This window comes from Triturus cristatus, chromosome 4_1 (genome assembly GCF_964204655.1).
Source record: "Triturus cristatus chromosome 4_1, aTriCri1.1, whole genome shotgun sequence".
Lineage (NCBI taxonomy): Eukaryota > Metazoa > Chordata > Amphibia > Caudata > Salamandridae > Triturus > Triturus cristatus.
In genome coordinates, this window is record NC_140585.1 from 1118897144 (window position 1) to 1118920727 (window position 23584).

Below are 23584 nucleotides of genomic sequence, written 5' to 3' on the forward strand. Positions count from 1 at the left end.
GTCCCTCAAACATTCAGCAGTGAAAGTGCTACCTTTCACCTTTAGAGGGCTGCGGCAATGAGTGTGCCATCTTCAATCAGCAGAAGGGTTAGACTAACTGCTCACAGTACTTACGTTATATTTCATCAGTCTGGCTCCATGCACTCCCGTTGCAAAGGATGACAACCGAGTTTGAGCCCTCTCTACTAAAGTATATTAATAAATTGCAAAACATACTAAAGGATGAAACCTTCATCTTCCTTGGGTGACTGTCACATAGCAATGTGGATCCTACTGTAACGCCCTGAACGTCTCAGGATCGTTTAACAGACACGACAATGAGGACGCAACCACTTGTGAAGGGTTAGTTCTTTTAATGAAGGCAAATAAAATACAAAGAACAAACAAAAGTTATAGTCACTGGAATCCTCCATGCCTCACCGATACCCCAATCACAAGCAAGAAGACTGAACCGAGAGCAGCCGCTCGATCGATCCTGTGGACTTCCGAGTCTGTAACGCGGCAAACACCTCCTGGTGTGCGTTACAGCTGGCAGTCCCTGTGTCTCTGGTCGGGCTGGGAGTTACGACTCCAACCAGCAAAAGCGCCACTGCGCTTGGACTCAGCCGAGTCAAAAAGCGAAGCTCAATGGTTGACCGGCAGAGCTTCCGGGTCCTTCACAGGTGACGATGGGGCAAGACACGGCCCAGGGAGTAACGACTCGACCTACCTCCGTTCTTGCCTTACTGGAGCACCACTCCGGAACACTGCTCTTCACGAAGCAGGTACGTCGGTGTAAACACAATATCCGACAGCCTTGTACCTCCCGGTTCCTCCCTTTATAGGGCGTGTTTTCCTTGAGTTATGTAACAGCTCTCCTGTTTACATAAGGGCGTGTTTCCCTTGAGTTATGTAACAGCTCTCCTGTTTACATAAGGGCGTGTTTCCCTTGAGTTATGTAACAGCTCTCCTGTTTACATAAGGGCGTGTTTCCCTTGAGTTATGTAACAGCTCTCCTGTTTACATAAGGGCGTGTTTCCCTTGTATGACAGGAATTCTTGACACCTACCATGTTTTCAGGTGTTTACTTCAGACCTCCTAGAAATAAAGCAACCTTCAAAAGTGACTTCTGTACTTTGTGTGTGCTGTAAACCGCAGGGACTGAGGTTCAAAATTTCGACACTACTATTTTGATAGATTGTGAGTTTTTTTAATCCATTATTTATTTTGTTCACTTATTTCAGTTTTTACACTGGTCCCTACGCCGTTCTACATCTTTGTTTCTTGATTTAATGATCGTAACAATTCTTATTCTGTAATGTCTTCAAACTAATGGATAGTTCAGAAAATTAAACTAGCTTTTCCTTACCAGTTTCGGGCCTCTATTTATATAATTTAATGACATACTGATGAATTTTTGCATCAATAATATATTTTTTTAAATAAACTAGTGACTTCCTCGGGAACCTATTTGTGAATTTCTGGGACAAAGTTTACTTATTGAAAACTGTTTTTTCCCTATCCCTATAGTTAGTGGCAGGGACTAGCGGCACCTGCCAAAGCGAGGTAAACAACAAAAGATAGGCCATTCCACTGAGAAGCTTGTACTTGCACATGTCAGGAATTAGCAAAATAATTGTTAAATATTGTCACCAAACCATAAATGCGCACGGGTGCATTCAAGCTATTATCCAAGTCATAGTCTTTACAAAAAATGTGTGGCTAAGGCACAAAAAATGTAAATTTGAGAAATTGCTGTCTCTCCCCAGTAACATCGTTGTGAAAACCTGGCACAGAATAGCATAAGAAAGATACAAGAACCATCAAGTAAGATAACAGTGAGGTTTTGGACGTGGGGAATAAGTAAACTTCCCTCTAGCACAACATTCTGAGCTTTTTAGTAACAATTACATATTTCGCAGCGTTGGGCTGGACAAAATGTGTTTGTGATAAACCAAAAATCAACATAATCTCTGGTTCTGTGGAATTATGGTTAAAATAGTTTACAAAAGTGACCAGAACCTAAGACACTGTGTGATAGATGTCACATACAATAGCAAAGGGACAGGTGCAAGCCATTTGAAATGATTTGACCTGACATCGCTATTTACCTGTTATCACCAATAACAGAGTCATAAAGGTCTCAGCACAATCCGGGACCTTCATTTCATCCACATCAGTGATATCTTTGTATTGGGAAATCCAGGCTCCTTCAGACGAAAGCATTGCATCCATCTTCTGAAGTGCAACTGAGAAATACAAATCACAAAACACTCAGTTAGAATTGCACTGCGGGTGAAAGTATGTAGAGCTCACAGGAATACACCATTCTACGCGCTTATAGTTTCCATAGGCCTGGACGGTAAATTCCGTTCCGCTTGCGGAATTTGGGTAATTTTGCATTCCGCGGGGAACGCGTAATTGCCACAAATTCCGCGGCTTCGTGGAATTTTTTGCTTGTTCGCGCTTTCAAAATGCGTGTTTGCAAGATATTTCTCCCCGAGCACGCAAACAGCGTTCGCGAACAGGAAAAAAGCATCGCGAACGAGCGGAGCAAGCAAATCCGCGTGTTCGCAGAACTTTTGCGTGCTCGCAGAGATTTTTTTACCGTTTCGCGGAGCTTTGCGTAGCGCGACTACGCAAATTCCACCCACCCCTAGTTTCCAGGAGTGGAGGAAGGTAAATGCTACATTTACCTTGTCGAGTACCTCAAGTCGTGTGTCTCCTGGGTATAAGTGTGAGTCCACACACATTTTCAATCTTGGGACTGCAACTCTGGCCTTACTGTGTCTCAATGTCCATGCATGTACACTGGGGAAACTGAAACTCAGCAATCACGTAGAGGTAATTTCAGGATTAATTTAAAAAAACTCACACACACTTTCTAAAACTGAAGCTCTAGAAGTTCAAAAAGCCGTTGAGAAGACGAGAGCGACAAAGACTAAGAAAGAAAAATAGCGTATTTTCATAATTTCAATCTTGGGAATGGGATATTGATTTTACTGTGCTTCAATGTACTAAATAAGTTCCGTTGTGTGGTGTATTCCCAGCACATACACATTTCCATTCTTGGAGATGCAGCCTTGGCCTTGCCGTGCATCTACAATCCAAATATTTGTGACTGCACTCGTGGTACAGCAGCCCTAAAGAACCATTGCATTTAGATATTTTAAAGTGCTAACACTCCAGCCAATAGGGAACACCCACATTATTTTAGAAAGAGGTGCACCATAGAAGAGTAAAAAACGATTTGCTACAACGGATATATGCTCATAGAACCACACACAGAATGGCAAGAAAAGGCAAGACAAACATGCAACATCTATCAGTCCCGTCATCCTCTCCTCTAATCTTAGCATCTTCTCTTTCCACCTAGGAAGACCTTCTTCCGCTCCTGTTGAATGTTGCATTGTAATACACAATCTTCACCACGTGTTCAGGAAACACACAGATACTTTTATTTACAGTTATAGGTCACACATAAGGTTCAAGCACTTATGCAATATTAACCCACCCCTAGAGAATTGGTGTTTCCAGCTCAGCCTTCCAGCTGATACTAGTGGAATCAGTGAAAATAAATATTCTACGAACAGAAAAAAATCCATGCACCAGGACACTCAACAAGGGCAGGGGACACATATGATACTTTCACATCATCTCATAGGAATACATTCCATACGTTCTGAACACTGACATCAGAAAACCTCTCTCTTCCTTTTTTCTACACTGTCACAGCACTCCACTTCACCCTGAAATTACACCCTCCCGACACATATCAACCAGGAGGCAGCGTTGGCAAATTTCTACCTTCAGTCACTCCAAAAATAAACCACCTAAAGTCCTCAAACGAAAAAACTGCCTACATACTTGTTTTAATACCCGACCTGTCTCAGGATCAGATAAGGTGGCTCTCCTTAGAGTCCATCTAGATCTAACAGAGCTAGAATATTCAACCAAGGAGAGACTCATAGCTGCATGATCAGAAACATGGGCTGGTAATATATGTATAGACAATATTTTTCCCCCATGGTCTTTTCAACAAAGAAATAGTCCAATCTAGAAAAGTGGCCATGTTTCTTGCTATGAAACGTTAAGCCCAGCCTAATACCAATCTCATGTCTCCAGACGTCCAACAAACCCAAATCTAGCATGATGTTTTTTAGCATCTTCCTAACTCGAGGGGTGTTATCATAACGCCCACTGTTGGAGCTATCCTGAACAGGGTCCAGCAAGACATTAAAATCTCCCCCCATAATAACAGGGGTGGTGACCTCCATTAGATTCCATTCTAGATTGGATAACTGAGAGGGGTCGTCACTATTAGGCCCGTAAAAAACCACACAGACCAATTCTAACGCCCCAGAAGTCTAAAGTGGCTACCTCCCAGATTTATCAGACTTAGAGGCCTTAATAACAACACAACCTGCTCCTTTCCTTTCTTGATTAAGATCGCAACTTCCCTACAATGTGCAGTCTGTTCCGAAACCACAAAATGATCTATCCATCGACATTTGGAAAATACCTTATTGCCTTCTGGGGTATCTAAATGAGTCTTCTTTATTAGTTAAATATGAGCACCGCTCTCTTCCAAATAGCTCAATGCCAACCTCTGTCTACGTCTACACCTAAGCCCGTTGACATTCCAGGAAAGGATTTTTAATTCATTCAATCCCCCCCATCTGGCCTAGCAAAGACAACCATGCCCATGGACTGAAAACGTAAACCACTTACAATATTAGGATGATAAAACCATTTTTTTTCTTTTTTTCCCCCACTGCTCCCCACCAGGTGACCCCCCCCCTTATCCTCCCAACCCCTCACCCTGACCCTCCGTGCCCCCTGCCCCCCCTCACCCTCCCCAGGGGAACCCAACTAGATTAGGCATAAAGCCTATTGGTCTCCGAGTCGGCTAAGAAAAAAACTACATCTGACCTCCCCTCACTCCTGCCGCCCCACAAACCTGCCCCACTATTTGCCGACCCCTTCTTCATTTCCTCAATCAACAAATCGGCTTCCTCCACCGAACGACGTATATACATACGGTTGTTCCACATCGTGTGGAGATAAGCTGGAAACTTCAACTGAGCTCTTGCACCAAGTTTATTCAGTTCTTCCGCCTTTTTCCCCAAGTCCCACTGCCTTAATGTGGTAGTGTGGCACAAATCTGACCTAATCAAGAAGGAGTAGGAACCTACTTAAAAAGACCCTTCTTTAAAAGCGGAGGACAAAACAGCCTGCTTAATAGTGAAAGTGAGGAAATTAATCAAAATTCGCCTTGGCCCTTGCCTTCCAGGATTTCTTTTGAATGGATCTCGATGTACCAGCTGGATTTCGTTTCAAAGATCTACATCGGGTCGATTTTTTAGGGCAGTATCTTGTAGTAATTTGATCACAAATTCTTTAATATCCGGCCTTCCGCATACTTGGGGATATTTATAAGTCTGAGGTTATTTCGCCGGCTGTGATTTTCAAGACGTTCCAAGTCTTCCCTCATCTCCTTATTTTGACGGGACAGACGGCACACCTCAACTGACGTTTTATCAATGGTTTGCTTTAATTTAGGAACCTCTTATTCTAAAACCTCAGTTCTCAGGGAGACCGCCTCAAGTTTCTGCGTCAAAGCAGTATTGCGACCCGATTCTGCTCAGAAATTGCGAATCCGCCTTTCATTTCTTCTTTAAAGGCCAGAAGAATGCCCACCAGTGTTTCTGAGTTAGATCCTAAATTTGTGTGCAAGGATTGACTAGCCGCAGATGTTACTGGCATAGTTTGCGGAGACTCCAACCCAACATGAACATTTTCTCCAGATGCTCCCCCTCCCTCTACTACCTCTAAGGCCTGAAATCGATTTGATGTAGGAATTGAGATTGCAGAGGAAGCAACATCTTGAAGTGACTGTCGATATAACCTGGGCAGGAGTTATCAAGTTAGGGCCTCGGGTTGCTTCACCTGGAGGTTCCATATTGGGGAGGTCTAGGAGCTTCAGAGGTAACAGCAGGGGAGGCTAAAACTTTATAGAAAGACTTCAGAGAGGGGGTAACCTTAATCTTAGATACCGCAGCCTTCTTCCCTCTGCCCCTACGTCTAGGGGATTTCCCGACCGTAGTAGCAGAAGATGCAACTTTTTCTGCTTTTACTCCCTCCTTGGCTAATACCAGAGACTTGTTCCCCCCTTTTGTTTTTTGCAAGCGTTAGATCAGAACCCGAAAGGGGAGGGGGCAAGGGTTCCTGCCCTTGAAGAGAGCTTGCCAGACCCCCTCTAGTGTGGAGGGTATACCTACACACTTTCCCAGACGTAGTAGTAAGCCTATCCTGTAGAGTTTTCCCATTCTCCATCAGCTGCAGACCTTTCTCCTGAATAAACCCGCTTGGGCCCCAAGTGGCCCCTTCTGTAGTCCCTTCTGTTTGCAGTACAAGGTAGAACACTTCAGAGTTATCCACAGAGGTGCCTAATATCGCTGCACGCTCCCTTAATGGAGAGGTCTTACCGCCATCCCATCTGAAGGCACAGATCCGACCAGCATAATTCTGAAAGTCTGGTCCATCCAAAATGCCCCTGCAGGTGCTGACTTTTCCACAGCTGCCCCAGGAACTGAAGCGGGCAACCCGGCGGCAGTGCGGTCTCCCGGCAGTTCCCGACACCACGGCAAGACGCGAGCACGATCTGCCCCCGGCACCATTGAAGGGAATACGCGGCACCACTCGTGCTTCCTCGCACTCCTTCAGGGTGTAGAAGCAAGTGAAAGCAACGCCATCAGGCAGAGGACTGAGTTATGGAGGATGGGGTAGGCGTAGGGGCGAGGGGAGCCCAGCTCATTGTGTCATACGAAAAAGCCGACTGGAGATCAGCAGCCGTTTACGCTGCGGCCGCCATGTTTCCCCACCCAGGTATGTAGGCAGTTTTTTCGGGACAACCTGGGATCTGCCTCCCTAGACATAGTCAAGGATACTTTTAAGGCCTTCCTTAGAGGGGAATTGCAGAGTTAGTCTTCTGCTCAGAAAAGGGCTGAACGTTCAACTCTAAAAACCCTAGAGGGCAGAGTGGGCCTACTAGAAGGCAGCCTGCTTCAAGCTGGAATGCAAACCTCCGATGTTCAGATAAGGGTGCGAAAGCAACTTGAGGACGCAAAGATGGAATATAGGGTCTTTCTTGATAAAAAATGTAGAGCTCAGTGGGATGCTAAGTCCATGCAGGATTTTGAGTATGGGGAGAAAGCAGGTGCGCTACTTGCCAGGTCAAGGAACTTTATTGAAAAACTGGTTGTCAATGACATGGGTGACACTTCAGGGAAGCAGGAGGATATGCAGGCTTGTTTACGGTCTCTTTTTTCCAGCTTATATCGAGAAGAGATCTCTCCTGATCCAGAGTATATTAAGAGCTGGTTGGGGAAGCTGCAGCTCCCTAATCTAACAGATGTAAGCTGTAAGTCTTTGGATGATCCAATCACCAAGGAGGGGATTCAGTTGAGCATTAGAAGGGGTAAAGCTGCGGGCACTGATGCCCTTCCAAATTAAGTATATAGTCTTTTGATGGATGAGCGGATATCTTTTTTGGAAGCTCTGTGCAACTCTATATATAGGCAGGGTGGCAAGGTCCCTAAGTCCTGGAAGGAGGCCTCAATAGTCCTTATTTTAAAACCCTCAAAGGATCCTGTTAGGGCCGACTCGTACTGCCCAATCTCTCTGCTTAATGCAGATTATAAGATTTTTATGAGCATTCTAGCGGGGAGATTGGCCAAGCTCGCTCCCCTGCTTTTCCACTATGACCACTGGGACCAGAAGGGCTTTATCCCTAAGAGGTTTATACAGGATCAGATCCAGCAGTTAATTGGCACGATAGATCTTGCCATGGAGCGATCTGCCCCTCTTGCCGTAGTGGCACTTGATGCCACTAAGGCATTTGATAGAGTATGCTGGGTCTATCTCTGGAGGTTTTGAGCTCGATGGGGTTTGGCACTAACTTTATTAATACAATTAAGGCTATCCATACCGGGGCTTCAGCTAAGATCTTTCTTAACGGCACATTGTTCTCCAGTTTTAATATTGTAAGAGGCACCTGGTAGGGGTGCCCATTGTCTCCCCTTCTTTTTGATATCTATATAGAGCCTCTTGCTCAACAGTTGCGTTAGGATCCCTTAGTGGTCCCATTCAGCTGCTCGTCTTACAGCTCCAAAGTTGCGCTCTATGCCGATGACTTATTAATTTATACAGCAGATCCCTTGACTTCGGTTCCAAGAGTAGAAGAACTACTGGAGGAATTTGGTTCTTTCTCTGGCTATTTGGTTAACACTGCCAAAACTGAGGTCATGTGTCGGAATATCACTGACTGGGAGAGGCAAGTAAGTTCTAAGTTTAGATATTTAGGTATCACAATAGTAAAAGATATTGAGAAAATCCCACATTTTAATCTTGCTAGGGTCTCCAATGAGATTGAACACTTACTAAGTAGGTGGAGGAAGCTCCCTTTGACAATCTATGGAGGGATTAATCTGATGATAAAATGGTTATCCTTCCCAAATTAACTTATCTTTTCAATGCTATCCCACTAGGATTCCCCCAAAAAGGCATCAATAAAACCCAGGGGAGGGTGTCAAGCTTTATTTGGGCCCAGAAAGGGTCCAGGATGTCTTGGAAAAAGCTCAGACGTAAACTGAATAAAGAGGGACTGGCCTTACCTGATTTAAGTTGGTAATGTGTTGCCTTTCACTTTAAAAATATTAAAATGCTTTTGGGTAAAACAGATGATTCCATTTGGGGGAAATGATAAGGCCTGCAAGTATTTTTATGTAAATGTGGTGCTCCTAAGTTTTTTAAGAAGGTCCGGCTAAAGGTTCTGAGAGCTGCTTTGGATCTTTGGTATGGACTTAGGAGGAGGTGGGGTATGGGATTTTTTTCTGATTTCGCCCCAGTTTCGGACTTCCCCGGAACGCCAGTATGTCTAAAGGATGCCCTCAGTGTTCCACTCAGAAGGGCGGGGGTCTCAACTTGGTCGGACCTAATTTCGTCGGAAGGAGTTCACCCCTGGGAAGTACTGAGCATTAAAACTAACAAGGAGCTGTCCAGATTTAAGTTAATCTAATTATCTTCTTGGTTTGTAGCATCAAATAAGGATATTGGAGGTAACTTTGAATTGAAGCTGCCCCTTCGAGATGTTAGACCTAAGAACAAGGAAGTCGCAAGGTGGTACGATGGACTTTCAGGGGCAGAAGAGAGGAAGTTATTACCCCCACATGCAGCCTGGAGAGGAAGCCTCCCAGAGGTGGGCTTCAAATCAATTTGGGATAGCTCTTTGAAGACTCTTTATTCAACGGTTAAACCGGCCAACTTGAAGCGTAACCATTTTTTTTAATTATTAATCGTCTTTATTGGACCCCACATAAAATATCTAAGTTTGCACCTCAACCTCCCCCCAAGTGAGTGAAGTGTGGCTGCATAGGAGCCAACGACTTTCATATCTTTGTTGAATATCTATGTTTGAAGATCTTTTGGGACACTGTAGAACTATCGCTTAAAGGAATCTTTGATCACAAGATCAAACTGAATACAACTTTGATTCTTTTGGTGGTTGATGGGGCACCAACTCTGTTGTTAAGGAGGCCTTGCAGAAGGTTGCTTTTTTATTTAATTCTTATTGCTAGGAGGGCAATCTGCTTGAAATGGAAGGACCCTCTGCCTCCGATAGCAGAGGATTGGGTCAGGGCTGCGGTCAGAGTTTGTGGTCTCGACCAGAGAACAACTAAGAATCCCGGCCTATCTATCTGGTCTCCTTTTTTGATTTGGTCTCGATCCTTGGGTGTTGATGAACCGTCCCTATGATTACACCGACTGACTGACAAAAGGTGAGGGTCCAGATGGAATGGACCAGGGCGAGTGCAGTGACCGTTGGGCGGACAGATGGACAATGCGGTTTTTTCCATTGCTTTGCAGATGCTTCTCAGTGATATGAGGGGAAAAAAATAAATCTCCTCAAACGAGTAGAAAAAAATGTCTCTCACTCTCGTGGTCTCTAGACTGGACTACAAATACTGTTGTAGCAGTTGCCTGATATACCTCGCTTGATTTGAGGTCTCAGAACCTGAAATTCCCTACAACTGGAAGTAAGAAGATTAATAATTTCTTGTGCTAAGAAGCACGCCTTAACTGAAGCTTCAACTATGACCTGGAACTCAATGCAGCTCAACATTAAAAGCAAACCTCTGCCTCTTTTTAAGCTAATATTTTGTGCCATTCTAAAATCTACTAATCTGCCTAAATAGCCATCACACCCATGATGTTCTTCAAAAGTTCTATGAAAAATCCAGGTTTCCTCTACTGTCTATGCCATTGTTTGAAATGTTCTCTCCAGTTACTTGTAATGTGTTAAACTGAGCTATCTGTGGAGGACCTTACTACCCTTTGGAGCAGAAGCACTAACCATTAAATAAAATAAATGTACATTGAAACTCAGTGGCACTTCCAACTGAATGTGGATTCAGTACCATCAAAAGGACGGAGTTAGAGGCAGCTATCCTTGAACTACAACAGAAGTATAAAACGTTGGGCTCTGCTGATTTGTTGTGGCTTACTGACTAAGCCTACAAGCTCTGAAACACACCACTGAACAGGCAGCTGAATAAACCTTGTTGGCGTCTCTTCATTTGTGAAATTAAGTTGGAGATAAGTACGGCAAGCTCTTATTTTAGCTGTCTACAGGAGATACTGCAATTGTGTAGTAACAGAGATCAAAAACACCCAAGGTGTGGTGGTCCGAGCGGCCCACTAATAGCTAGTGCCTTCCAAGATTACTACTCACAAATGTCTTCACCGCCCTCCCACATAGCTTAAGGTGAAACTTCTGGACTGCACATGGAAATCTCCTGTTGCACAGTCTTAGCACATCTGATATCAGCTGAGCACCTCTCCGAGGCTTGTGGCAAATTCTTTACATGAACAGACAACATAACTATTATACATTACGAAAACAAGCGGCACACAGCATTGGTCGATGGAATCCTTCCAGAAGACCGCCACGCCACTACAATTCTAATACTGAAACATGGACACGCTATGGATCAGTACGACTCCTACAGGCCAATCTCACTAATAAATAAAGAAACTAAAATTCTGTTAAAGGCACTGGCAGTGAGATTGGTGAATGCTATCTGATCTCTTATCTACTCAGATCAAAAAGGCTCCAGGCCCAGGAGAGCAACTTGACATAAAATGAAGATGTAACAAAACACAACAGTTTGTATAGGGCAATTATCTAGCCTATGCGTTCTTACTCATAGTCTTTGAAAAGGCATTTGAAATAGTTGACTGTAACTATCAGGCCCTAGTCCTGCAAAAACTAGCATGGGCTCTGTGTCCCTTCAGGCACTCATAACCCTTTATAGGCAACCAACATCAAGGGTAAGGGTTAACAGAGAAATCTCTTCAAAAATATGGGGGAGGCACACACCAAGGCTGATAATTTACACCCCTATTGCTTGCACTAGCCATTGAGCCCTTGGCCAGATGGATCAAACGAGATGCTGTGGTTCACAGTTTTACAGGCGAAGAACTACAAGAAAAGTGTCTCTATACGCAGATGACTTTCTAAGGTTGGGCGTGGTCTGTGACTTGGTTTTGGTCAGTGGTGCCTTGCTGTTGATTAATCTGCAATTTCTCTTAGCAAAGCAAGATATAGCTAGACTTGGGAGGGCTACCACAATTAGAGGAATAGCTGAAGGACATGTACCACTGTTCTATGATTGAAACATCGATTTCCCGATAGCGAGGGTGTCAGAGCAAACACTGGAAATTTTGGAAGCTTTTTTGGGAGCACTTCAGTATAATATCTCCATGCCCCATCACTGGCAACAGCTTTCATGACATCTTCATGGGATATCACAGATGGCACTGGTGAAGCCCACTATCAACTTCCATGACATCCACAGCTGGGCAGCCCGTGTTTCCTTTATAGAATACATGGCACCGATGTACACATTGTATTACATGTCTGTCTCACCTCTAATGCAGTAGTTGTATTTTGGTTAGCAAATATTTTCAAAATGCAATAATATATTATATAAAAAAATACAATAATCACCTATCATAGTGCATTGTTTTAGTTTGGCAATAACCTTTGATAGTGGTGGGATCATGGGAAAAGCCTACAGAAATGTCCTCAACCAGTCTATCAAAATGACATTCCACTTGGAGCAGGGTCCTAGACATTTGGATGCACAGATTCAGAAAATTGCACTTTATTCTGTGGCAAACAAGCCTAGATTAGAAGCTCTCTAAGATGCAAAGATGCTTTGAGTACTTCCCCCATTTAGCACTAACGGTTTAATCCATCACCGTTCTTTAGCCCACTCTGCCACCCCAGTTCAGACATGGCCATATGCAAATCAGTCTGACCCTGTGCCTCATGGGAACAGTCCAGCCCGAACTGCCAAGCCATGCCTTCCCTGGACCGGAAACAAGCTTCCTAGGACCGGTTTCTGGCATTTCAGCCGTCTTCAGCCAGGCTTGCTTGAATCCAGTGGCAAAGTGAGCAAGGGACTCACCACCTGGGGTGGCAGAGTGGGCTAAAGAACGGCGATGGATCAAACCCAGATCTGTTGACTGGGTGTGAGTATTTGATTGGTTCTGATGCTCCGTCCATCACCACCCCCTTTTGTACCGCTTTGTTCGCCCTAAGTTGGCAGGGTATGCTCAGACGGGAGTCCCTTGCACACTTTGCCACTGGATTCAAGCAAGCCTGGCTGAAGATGGCTGAAATGCCAGGAACCGGTCCTAGGAAGCTTGTTTCCGGTCCAGGGAAGGCATGGCTTGGCAGTTCGGGATGGACTGTTCCCATGAGGCACAGGGTCAGATTGATTTGCATATGGCCATGTCTGAACTGGGGTGGCAGAGTGGGCTAAAGAACGGCGATGGATCAAACCCAGATCTGTTGACTGGGTGTGAGTATTTGATTGGTTCTGATGCTCCGTCCATCACCACCCCCTTTTGTACCGCTTTGTTCGCCCTAAGTTGGCAGGGTATGCTCAGACGGGAGTCCCTTGCTCACTTTGCCACTGGATTCAAGCAAGCCTGGCTGAAGACGGCTGAAATGCCAGAAACCGGTCCTAGGAAGCTTGTTTCCGGTCCAGGGAAGGCATGGCTTGGCAGTTCGGGCTGGACTGTTCCCATGAGGCACAGGGTCAGACTGATTTGCATATGGCCATGTCTGAACTGGGGTGGCAGAGTGGGCTAAAGTACGGTGATGGATCAAACCCAGATCTGTTGACTGGGTGTGAGTATTTGATTGGTTCTGAAGCTCCGTCCATCACCACCCCCTTTTGTACCGCTCTGAATTAACCTCAGCGCTCATAACTCATTTGACCATATATCTGCAGATGACTTGCTCTGAACGGCACCAGGGCAGCATTAACTTTAATGGAACTGTTATGTCGATCATCGCTTTGAGCGAGTGAATGGCGTAACTATCACTATCCAGCCAATTGTAAGTATCAGCAGTCTACTGTCCTACCACAATTCAAGCTGCCTTTGCAGGCTGTAGTTATAAATGGAATTCCAGAGGAATATATATCTGGAATCAGAGAAAATGTCTAAATGTCTAACGGGGACTTCCAGTGTGGAGACAAAAACTGTTCTCTTTACCAAGTACTGCACTAATAACAATCACCAATAACAGGCAATCTGGAATGCTTCCTTGTTTGATGCTTTCTTCCTGGGGATTAATCCCTGTTGTGAAATCACTTGCTGGATGGTCCCTTGAATGCCAATAAAGCTGATACATTATGTACTCATTGGCTCATAGCCGTTATCTTTTTTCCGACACTAGAAGGTAGAGGATATGTCATCCATAAAGGAAGATGTATGACCAAATAGAAAACAAATAAATAAATACCCTGAGGATGGCAAAGCCACAGGGTTTCTCAGATATTCTCCTTCTCCAGCTGGAGAACCTTTTTTTAATTTTTTTTTAAAGAATAAGAATGAAACCATGTCATGACCAGACTATTCCAACTGTATGGCGTTAAAATGAAGAACAGGGGAGCGTGGCCAGGCAAGATGGCCGGGTGGACGTGATCCACACCGGTGCCCGATGCTGTAAAGAACAGCTAAAGGCTGAAAATCGTAGCCTGAACCGCCACCAAGAGGCCAGCAAAGATACCTGACGACATAGGATCTGTGTGGAGGAGCTCACCGGGCCCACACGACAGGGCATTTGTGGCAATCGTCGGCATGGGGGAGCGAAGCGGGTCCATAAAATGGCACCGGCGGAAGCAGTCCCTTCGGCAGGGCGAATTAGCTGAAGCTCCGCAGCTGCACCCAAAACGAGACAACCAGCATCCTCGGGGTGGTGCAACGGACTGTGGGGGGCCCAGGAGTGCCTGCAGACAAGAAGAAGACTTGCGCCCGGAGAGGGCCCGGCGCCATCCTCGTGGGACAAACGTTGTTTCAATCACTCACTGCAGAATATTAGAAGGTGAGCGGGGGCTCTGCAGGTGGCGCTGGGGCTCCAGCAGACATACAGGACCGGTGGGGGCCCGGCGACCTGTGTTCTCTATGCTCCTGGTGGGCCCGTGAATAGATGCCCGACTTTAACATGGTGCCTATAGCTAAGCGACGCCGGGGGGGTTTAACAGAGCACCCTGGGTGGTCCCCCCTTAGAAAAGCCTGTTTCGAGACACCTAATAATAGGCACAATGATAAAAGCACTGGCCACAAGGTGGAAAAAATAAGCCACTTCTTGGTATCTCCGGTTTCATGCCTGACCCTAAAATGCCCGATGACTTCTAATAGGAGGACAGGCTTCTGAGAGACACAGCACGCTGTTGTTGGGCCCAGGAGCTTTGTTGTGCATTAGGGAGGGGAGGTCCGAAGAGAGCCTCTCTTCCTCAGAGTAGTAAGACTGCCAGTGTGCACTTATGCCACCAAAAGAGGGAACAGGCAAAGCCACTTGGAATGTGAGGGGATTGAATTCACCCCTCAAACGACAAAAAGGTTTGGAAGTACCTGTTGGATCATCATTTTGACGTAGTAGCACTTCAGGAAACACATTTAAAGAAATCAGAGGAGTTACGGCTCCGGTATAAAAGCGACTCCCTAATATATAGATCGTCGGCGACGACTAAACATAAAGGAGCTGCTCCACTGTTTCACTCCTGGACTAAATTTCAGCCGGAAGCCGTAAAAGCAGACAGATAGGGAGGGTGATCATGGTGAAGGGGAAACTGAGGGGTAGACAATGCACATTTATTTCGGCATACGCTCCTAACACGGGTCAACCGGCGTACTTGACCTCCCTACTAGATTTGGTGGGCAGATTTGCAGAGGGACCGACGATACTAATAGGGGACTTCAACCTAACATGGCACGCAGAATTAGATAGCACCCACCCCCATAGATCTGCCACAGGTAGCTTTCCCAAAGGGGATAAACAGACGATACACGCGTTAGGATTAAAAGATGCATGGAGAACGTTATACCCGACCACCAAAGACTATACCTTCCACTCCGGTGTGCATCAATCTTATTCGAGGCTGGATTATATATTTATAAGTCAAGCTCTAATTGGATCCCTTCAGGCGGCAAGGATTCTCCCGATCACTATCTCAGATCACAGCCTTGTCTTGATCTGCCTTTCCTGGGAGTGCACTAAGCCAGGTCCCCCGAGATGGTACTTCCCAGCATCATTCACTAGAGATAAGGTCTCCCGCGATAAACTCCGGGTGGCAATCAAGGAATTTTTCCAGTTGAACCAGCCTCAGGCTACTTCCCCCCTGAACAACTGGGACGCTTTCAAAGCAGTCCTTAAGGGCAAATGCATGAAATTAAACTCTACCTTGAATAAACAGAGAATCAGGGAACGGGAGGCTCTAGAGGCAGAGTTAGAGGGAACTGAACGAGAGTAAAAAAGACCCCTACGAGGACCTTGCAACGCCAACTAAGTGCCCTGAAAGAGAAAATCATGGCGATTTACACTAACAGAGCAGAACTCACCCTGCTGCGGCTCCGTCAGATTTCCTACTCCCAGGGGAACAAGGTGGGAGCGCAACTAGCTAGACAGCTCCAGGAAAAAAGGAAGAGGGAATACATAGGGGCTATCTGTGAAGCTGAGGGCAACACAACACAGGCAGATGAGGCAAAGGCTAACATATTCAGAAGGTTTTATAGAGAGCTATATACAGGATCCCCTGCAGACCCGCAGGCACAACTTCAATACCTACATTCCCTTGAACTACCCCAAGTTCTGTTTACATGGAACGACCAACGAAACAGCCCTATTACAGCCAAGGAGGTAGGGAAGGAGATTGGGAGACTTAAGCCGCACAAGGCCCCAGGACCGGACGGCCCACTTTTATAAAACATATGCATCTGAAATCACCCCACACCTCACATCACTATGTAATGCTATAGCAGAGAGGCACACGGTGACAAACTCCATGGCCGGAGCAGTGATCACAGTAATTCCTAAGACAGGGAAAGACCCCCAAAATTGCGCCTCCTACAGGCCAATCGCTTTGCTCAATATAGGTGCAAAATTGTACTCGGTCATATTGGCAGCCAGGTTAGAGGACCTGATGCCAGCACTAATCCACCCTGATCATTCTGGCTTCATAAAGGGGAGGCAGACCCACGACAATATCCGTAGGACAATTCACTTGATAGAGAACGCAACAAAATTTAAGTTACCGGCGATCCTCGTGGCCTTCGACAGGGTGGATTGGTTCTTCCTCTTCAATACCCTAGAACGCTTTGGCTTTGGGAGGGGTTTCATTGGAATGATTAAGGCTAACTGTGCACACCCTCTCTCGAGTGTGCGGATCAACGGGGCTAAGTCGCTCCCGTTCCCCCTGAACAGAGGGGTGTCCACTCTTGCCCCTACTTTATGCTTTAAGCATCAAACCACTAGCTGCACGGCTAAGGGCAACTCCAGAAATCAAGGGGATAGGCTTCGGTGGAGAGGAGCACAAACTGTCACTATTTGCAGATGATGAGCTGATGACCCTCTCTGACCCTGGCCCCTCACTACAAGCGCTACAGATAGAGCTAAGCAGTTTCAAGGGTGTCTCCGGCTTCAAAGTCAACCTATCCAAGTCCTCCATTCTTAACCTCACGATCCCAGACAGAGAAGTTCACTCTCTCCGGGGACAAACTCCTTTTCAGTGGGCCAAGCGCTCTCTTCAATATCTGGGAATTCAGCTCACACGGAGGGTGGAGGACCTCTTCAGGGCCATTTTCCCCCCATTAATGTCCCAACTACAGCAGGAACTCAGAAGATGGAGACCCCTCCACATATACTGGCTCGGGTGAATAAATGCTGTAAAGATAACAGTGTTGCCTAAGCTACTATACTTGTACCAGGTGCTTCCAATTGTCCTGGAGCGGGATTGGTTAACTAAGTTACGCTCCATTATCACTAAATCTGTGTGGCAAAATGGCAGAGCGCGTCTCCCCTTCCATATGTTACGTCGCACGAAGAGGGAGGGTGGGGTAGCACTCCCGGATTTCAACCTGTATTATAAAGCGGCCAAATTGCGGATCATAGCTGAGTGGTCCCTGAGGGAGTCTGACAAACACTGGCTCCACATGGACAGGGTGATAGTGGGCAGGACGATCTGGGATGTCTTGTGGAAACACAAGAAAGATAGGCCTGCCAATGCTTACATCAGCACTCCAACACGTACAGCACTCAAGGTTTGGGATGAGGTCACGAATAGCAGCGGGTGGACGACTTTCCCTTCACCTTACACTCCAATCCATTTTAACCCAGAGTTTCCCCCAGCGCTACTAAAGGGGCCATTCGACAAAAGGGAGGGAGGGTGCCTAATGATCTCAGATCAGTTTCATAATCAAGACATCCTCACATTTGAAAGCTGCCAAAGGGATTTCCAGGTACCTCCTAGCAAGCACTTTCACTACCTCCAGCTTAAACATTGGGTAAAACATCCACAGATCAGGGAGGCAGCTACAAGGGAACGCACGCCGATTGAGACCTTTGTTCGGAAAGTGGGCTCTATGAAAGGAGTGATCTCTTTTCTATACAGTCTTCTTCTCTCAACTTTACACTCAACTAGAGCACGCTAGATGAGTTTTTGGAAGCAGGTGGTCGGGAGAGAGATCTCTGGCAAAGAGTGGGAACACCTCTGTTCAGACATCGCTAAGAGTTATAACTCCCTAGACCTTAGAGAAGCACACTATAAAACACTCTTTGACTGGTACATGTATCGCACTAAACTCAAAAATATTTTTCCAGACTCCTCTGACCTCTGTTGGTGTGGCTGTGGGCTACTTGGGGATTTTTGCCACATCTGGTGGGACAATCCCACAATAAAAACGTTCTGGGAGGAAATCTTGGCATATATTAAAGACATGCTGGGGTACCCGATATCTATAGAAGAAGTCCTCTTGGGCATTAGAGATCCAGATCTGAAACACCAAACGAAAGCAGATAAGGCAATTATGTGGGCTTGTGTAGGAGCTGCCCAAATGGCAATGGCAGCAGCATGGAAAAGAAGAGAGGCTCCCGCCCTATCTTAATGGCACTCCCACCTCTGGAGGATCCTCTCCATGGAATGAGTAGCAGAAATCTTTAGAGACGAGTACAAACATTTTTACTATCTGCATCTAGCTGAATCTAAAACATTCATGTAACCTGGAGTGGATACATCCTAATTATGTGTGGAAGTATAGCGTACCCAGTAAAGACATTTTAAGTATTAAGTCGTGCCTTTAGACCAATGCAACATTCATTCTGCCTTCCATAATTTTGTTCATTATGTTTCCCAGGACATCTTGGATCCATATGTTGTGGTCTACGGGGATGGCACTTGCCTTTTTAGATCATCCTGATAGTTACATCCATCAAATTCACAAACTACTGAATTACTTAGCTGTAAATTATAGACAAAGAGAACCAAAAGTATAATCAACCAAACTTGCATTTCATTTGTTAGATATGTGTCAACTCCAAAGGTCATTGATGTGGACACAGACGACAAGATCTCAGCTTAAGGGTTGGTGATGAACGGTATCTCCCATGGCCGACAGACCCAACTGGAACCATAGTTAATGTCAGTATAGGGAGATATGGTATTTCTCAGACAAGGCCAAAGCCTTTATGGGCTGTTTTCCTCACAACCACATGGAACTACACTTGGGAGAGGGAGCACTTCGCATAGGGAAATGCTCTTTTATTCTGCCGGCTCCTACTTTTGGATGGCAGACGTAAGAGCAAGCGAGAGGGAGCCAGCCTGCGAGCCGCTATATCCAGAATACTTACCATCCTCTTAGTTTGGTTGAACTCAGAACATCATTTTTACTGCCCTTGAGCTCCTGGACTATTTTTGGGGGTCTTCAGGATTCCACTTTGCTTGTCAAATAGACAGACAGAGTACTCCTCCTTCCAGTTCTGTAGTTTCAGCACTAATAACTAGGAAGGTGGTAAGTGTTTGTGAGTGTCATGTGAGCGTAGTTTGGTGCCCAATCCACAGTGTGCAGTGTGAGCCGGGTAATTGAAGAAGAGAACGGCGATTGTTGCAAGTTTCTGGGGAGGATGGTGGGTGTATGCGAGTCTACAGCATTACATGCTACGAACAGATGGTTTCAGAGTATTTAGCATTTTTTGTTTGTAGCATGTATGGCTGGAAATGAACAAATGACTTACCTTCGGTAATGCCTTTTCTGGTAGAGACTATCTAGCCGCATATTCCTCACCGCAGACTATCCTCCAAAGGTCAGCCTGGGTTTGGAAAATCTTGAGCAGTTTCTCTGCGTGCCAGTAGGGTAGCATTGAGCAGCACACGTGTCGACACCATCAGCATCAGAATTGACGTCATGTGCCTTCATAAGCGCCACCCGACATGCTTACATTCGTTTCTTATGTGACTGTTTCCGCACCAAAGACACAGAGCCACATTAAAACCAATGTACCAGTGTTAACCAGTTTGCAAAATCTAGGGGGATCTTTTGGAGAAGAGAGCGGCTCGTAGAGCAGAGAGATGAGGTGAGGTGGGAAATCTGCAGTTAGAGTCTCTAAAAGATAAGGCGCTACTGAAGGTAAGTAACTTGGGCCTTTAACTGGGCAGCTGTCGCCCCAGCTTCGGGAAACTCAGGGTAGTGCAGGGTGGGCCCTGACACTAGCTCCACAGGTGGCATGTGGGAAAGGGGCCTAGAAACATGAGATCGGACAGGTGAAGCCGAATATCGCTTCAACTTCTTCTTCTTGTGCTTCTTGGACTTCCTTGACTATGACAAGGAGGTCTTGAATCTTGAGGACGACCGTTGGGGGGAATGACTCCTGGGCGGTCTCAAAAGAGTCCACAGGAACGAGATAACACGAAGCCTTCTTCTGCAGCGCCGCCAAGAGCTTGAAGGCTCACTCACGGATCGCTTTCGGGTGCATGGACTTGCACTTGGCGTAGGCCTTGTGATCATGCCCAGACCCCAGGCACCACAGACAGACCAGGTGGGGATCAGAGACCAAATCTCACAGTGACAAACCCCACCAGGCTTGGAAACAGAGAGTTTCAGAGGAGACATGCCCCTAGCACACTGGAAGCAGCTAAAAAATGCAGGGATCCACAAAAGGTCGAAACCGTTGCCCAAAAAGTGTCTTAGATAGCTCTCCAGATCTGTGCTGTTGGCGTTAACAGATGTCAGTGTGGTGCTTATGAAGGCATGACAGGTGGCACTTATGAAGGCAACGAGGTGTCACTTCCGATGTGGATGGTGTCAGCGCAGAGCCAATCAACGCCACCTACCGGTGTGCAAAGCTGAAGATCAAGATTTTCTGGATCCAGTCTGACGCCTGAGGGATATTCGAAGTTGACGAATATGTGGTTAGAAGTCTCTATCAGATATACATGCTCTGCATCAACTGTAAAGCAGTATGATCCATAAGCAGTGGCTAGCTAATAAATGATACAGATGCCTGGAACGAAGTCCTTTAAAATGGGTGGTCAATTATAGCCTACTGCCAGGCTAAGATGTCTACGCAGTAGCACTTGTTAAATGTGTATGGTGCTGACCAGGTGGCTACTTTGCAGATGTCAGCTAACAGGATGTTCCTTAAGAAAGCCATGGCGATCCCTCTCTGATTCCGGAGTAATCTCATCTGGTGATTCGCTCCCATGCACACCTGGCCAATATGATTCTTCATAGTTAAATGTTTGTCCAGGGTGATTCCGAGAGATTTAGCAGAATCGATAATGAGGGGGGGGGGAGCAGTCTTACTTGGGGGTATGATTCGGAGGAGAAATGTCCAGTATTTGTAAAGCACGAACAATTACCCGAAGGTGTCAAGGTGCTGGGGGCCTTGGGAAGATTAAGCAAGCTATTGCCCAGAGTCACATGGTGCTGGGCTGATCAGCCACCGGGGATCGAACCGTGAGCCTCCGGGTTCTGGCGTCAGTTGCCCTGGCCGCTGCGCCACACCTCTTCAAGAAATTCGATTTTGGAGGTGTTGAGTAGGAGGTGGTTCTCGGTTAGCCAGTTTTGAGTATTCATGAAGGTAATGTTGAGTGATATAAGATTTTCCGGGGAGGAGATTTTCAGGAAGAGTTGCGTGTCATCTGCGTACATATGGAAGAGAATGTTCATTGAGTTTAGTGCATTAGCCAGTGGTTCCAAGAATAAGTTAAATAGTATGGGGGCTAAGGCGGACCCTTGTGGAACCCCCATGGATACTGGGGTGGGCTGGAATTGAGTGAGAAAAGTTAAAAGAGTGGCCAGATGAGCCTTGCAAGAACTACATTAAGGTTCCACATGAGGTATTCTGGGAGGTATGACCCTCTTAAGACTCTCAATGAAAGCCTTGACTTCAGGGATCCTAATGTGGGCTGATTGTTCTCTATTTCACATGTGAGGTGCTATGTCAGCTAGGTGTAGACAAACAGAGGATGTCCTGGACATTAGCCTTTAGGGGGTCCATGTTTTTGGGAATGCAGCAGTGGGAAACCTCTTCCACTTTGCCACATAACAGGTCTGTGTAGTGGTAGTGGACCTACGCACTTAAGGCAGAATAGTTCTGCCTTTGCGGGGGACATTCAGGGAGACAATTTCTAGGACCTCAGGTGCCAGATTACAAGGTTGAGCCGCCTGGGGTCTCGAATCTGATTGGACCTTGTCTCAGTGTTAGAAGGTCCTGTCTGAGAAGATCAGGACTGCCTAGCCCACATGGGAGCCACCAGCATTAGAATCTGAAATTCTTGACTCATATTCCTCACCACGATGGGAGGAGTAGGAGAGATGGAAAAGAATATGCAAAGATCCCGGACCAGTTCATCCATTGTTCATTGCCATGGGGCTATGGGTGTGGATGGCGAACAGGTCTATATGCAGGATGCTTCGAGTTACTACTTGTGAACTTGGTGAAGCATCCAGCTGAGCAAGTCTGCAAAGTCACTGTCTACCCCCGGTAGAAATTCTGCTAAGAGTTGTATGTTGTGGTGGTTCGCCCAATGTCAGATCTCCTGCACTAACACTGGGAGCTTGGGAGAATTCATACTGCCCTATTTCTTCAGATAGTACATGTTGGTCATGTTGTCCGTCTTGTTGACTACTACCTTTCCTTGAAAGACCTGGAAGAAGGCTTTACATTTAGGTGAATGACCAGCAGTTGTAAGTAACCCAATACGGGCCGTTGGTAATGGTGACCTGTGGAATCGTCTCAGAAAAGCCTGCCCTGCCCCAATTTGTTGTGTTGCACTAATGCAGAGAGCAGTGAGTGCTAGCCTTTACCAACATTAAATCTAACCAGTAACCCTCGGAGTGTGACCATTCCCTTGTGAGGCATTCTTGTAGGGGGAACCTATGGAGCCTGAAGTGAGGTACGATATAAATGCACAAAGCCATCCCTACAAGGCCTATGATAGTTTGGACTCTGAGCTGGCAACTGGGTTGAAATAGGGAAATAACTGCTTGAATGCCAATACCCTATGTTGGCTTGGGAAGGCTTTCCCTGTAACAGTGTTCAGCACAGAACCTAAGAAGGGTTGGATATGTGAGGATGGAGATGAGATTCGGTGGCATTTATGGTAAATCCCAAGCAGTGGAGCAGGGAAGTTGTCACTTTAATGTGGGCTGGGCATTGCTGCCTGTCGCTGCTCTTCATCAGGCATCAGTAGAGGTAGGGGAAGACATGAGTGACGCCCCTTTGCAGACAGGTGGCCACCACTGCCAGGCACTTAGTGAACATATTTGGAGACATGGGGACCCTAAAAGGAAGTACTTTGAATTGGTAGTGATGTCAACTTACAACAAAGAGAAGATACAGGCAATGAGCAAGGTGGGTGGGTATGAGAAAGTGGGCAACCGTGAGGTCAAGAGCAATTATGTAATTGCATTGTTGGAGCAAAGGGATGACGTCCTGCAGTATTGTCATATGGAAATGGTCCAACAAGATGTACTTAGAGCTTAAAGGAATGAGGTCTAAAATAGGCCGGACGGAGCCAACCTTTTTTGGGAATAAGGAAGCAAAGAGAGTGAACCCTTTTCCAGGATGATGAGGAGACACTCTCTCTTTCACCTTCACGAAGGAGCATTTGTACCTCTTCCTTGAGGACGGTCTGCGGGGCGAGATGTTGGGAAGGGATGTGGTAAGTTCTAGGCAGTAGACGTGGCGTAC

At 46.1% G+C, this 23584-nt stretch overlaps 1 protein-coding gene across 1 annotated transcript in view; it reads right to left on the reverse strand.

Moving 5' to 3' along the window:
* Positions 1–23584, reverse strand: part of RINT1 (RAD50 interactor 1) — a 132454-nt gene that overhangs the window by 25620 nt on the left and 83250 nt on the right. The window contains exon 9 of the mRNA XM_085654145.1: positions 2091–2228. Coding sequence (XP_085510271.1) covers positions 2091–2228 — 138 coding nt within the window. The remainder of the gene's footprint in view (positions 1–2090; positions 2229–23584) is intronic.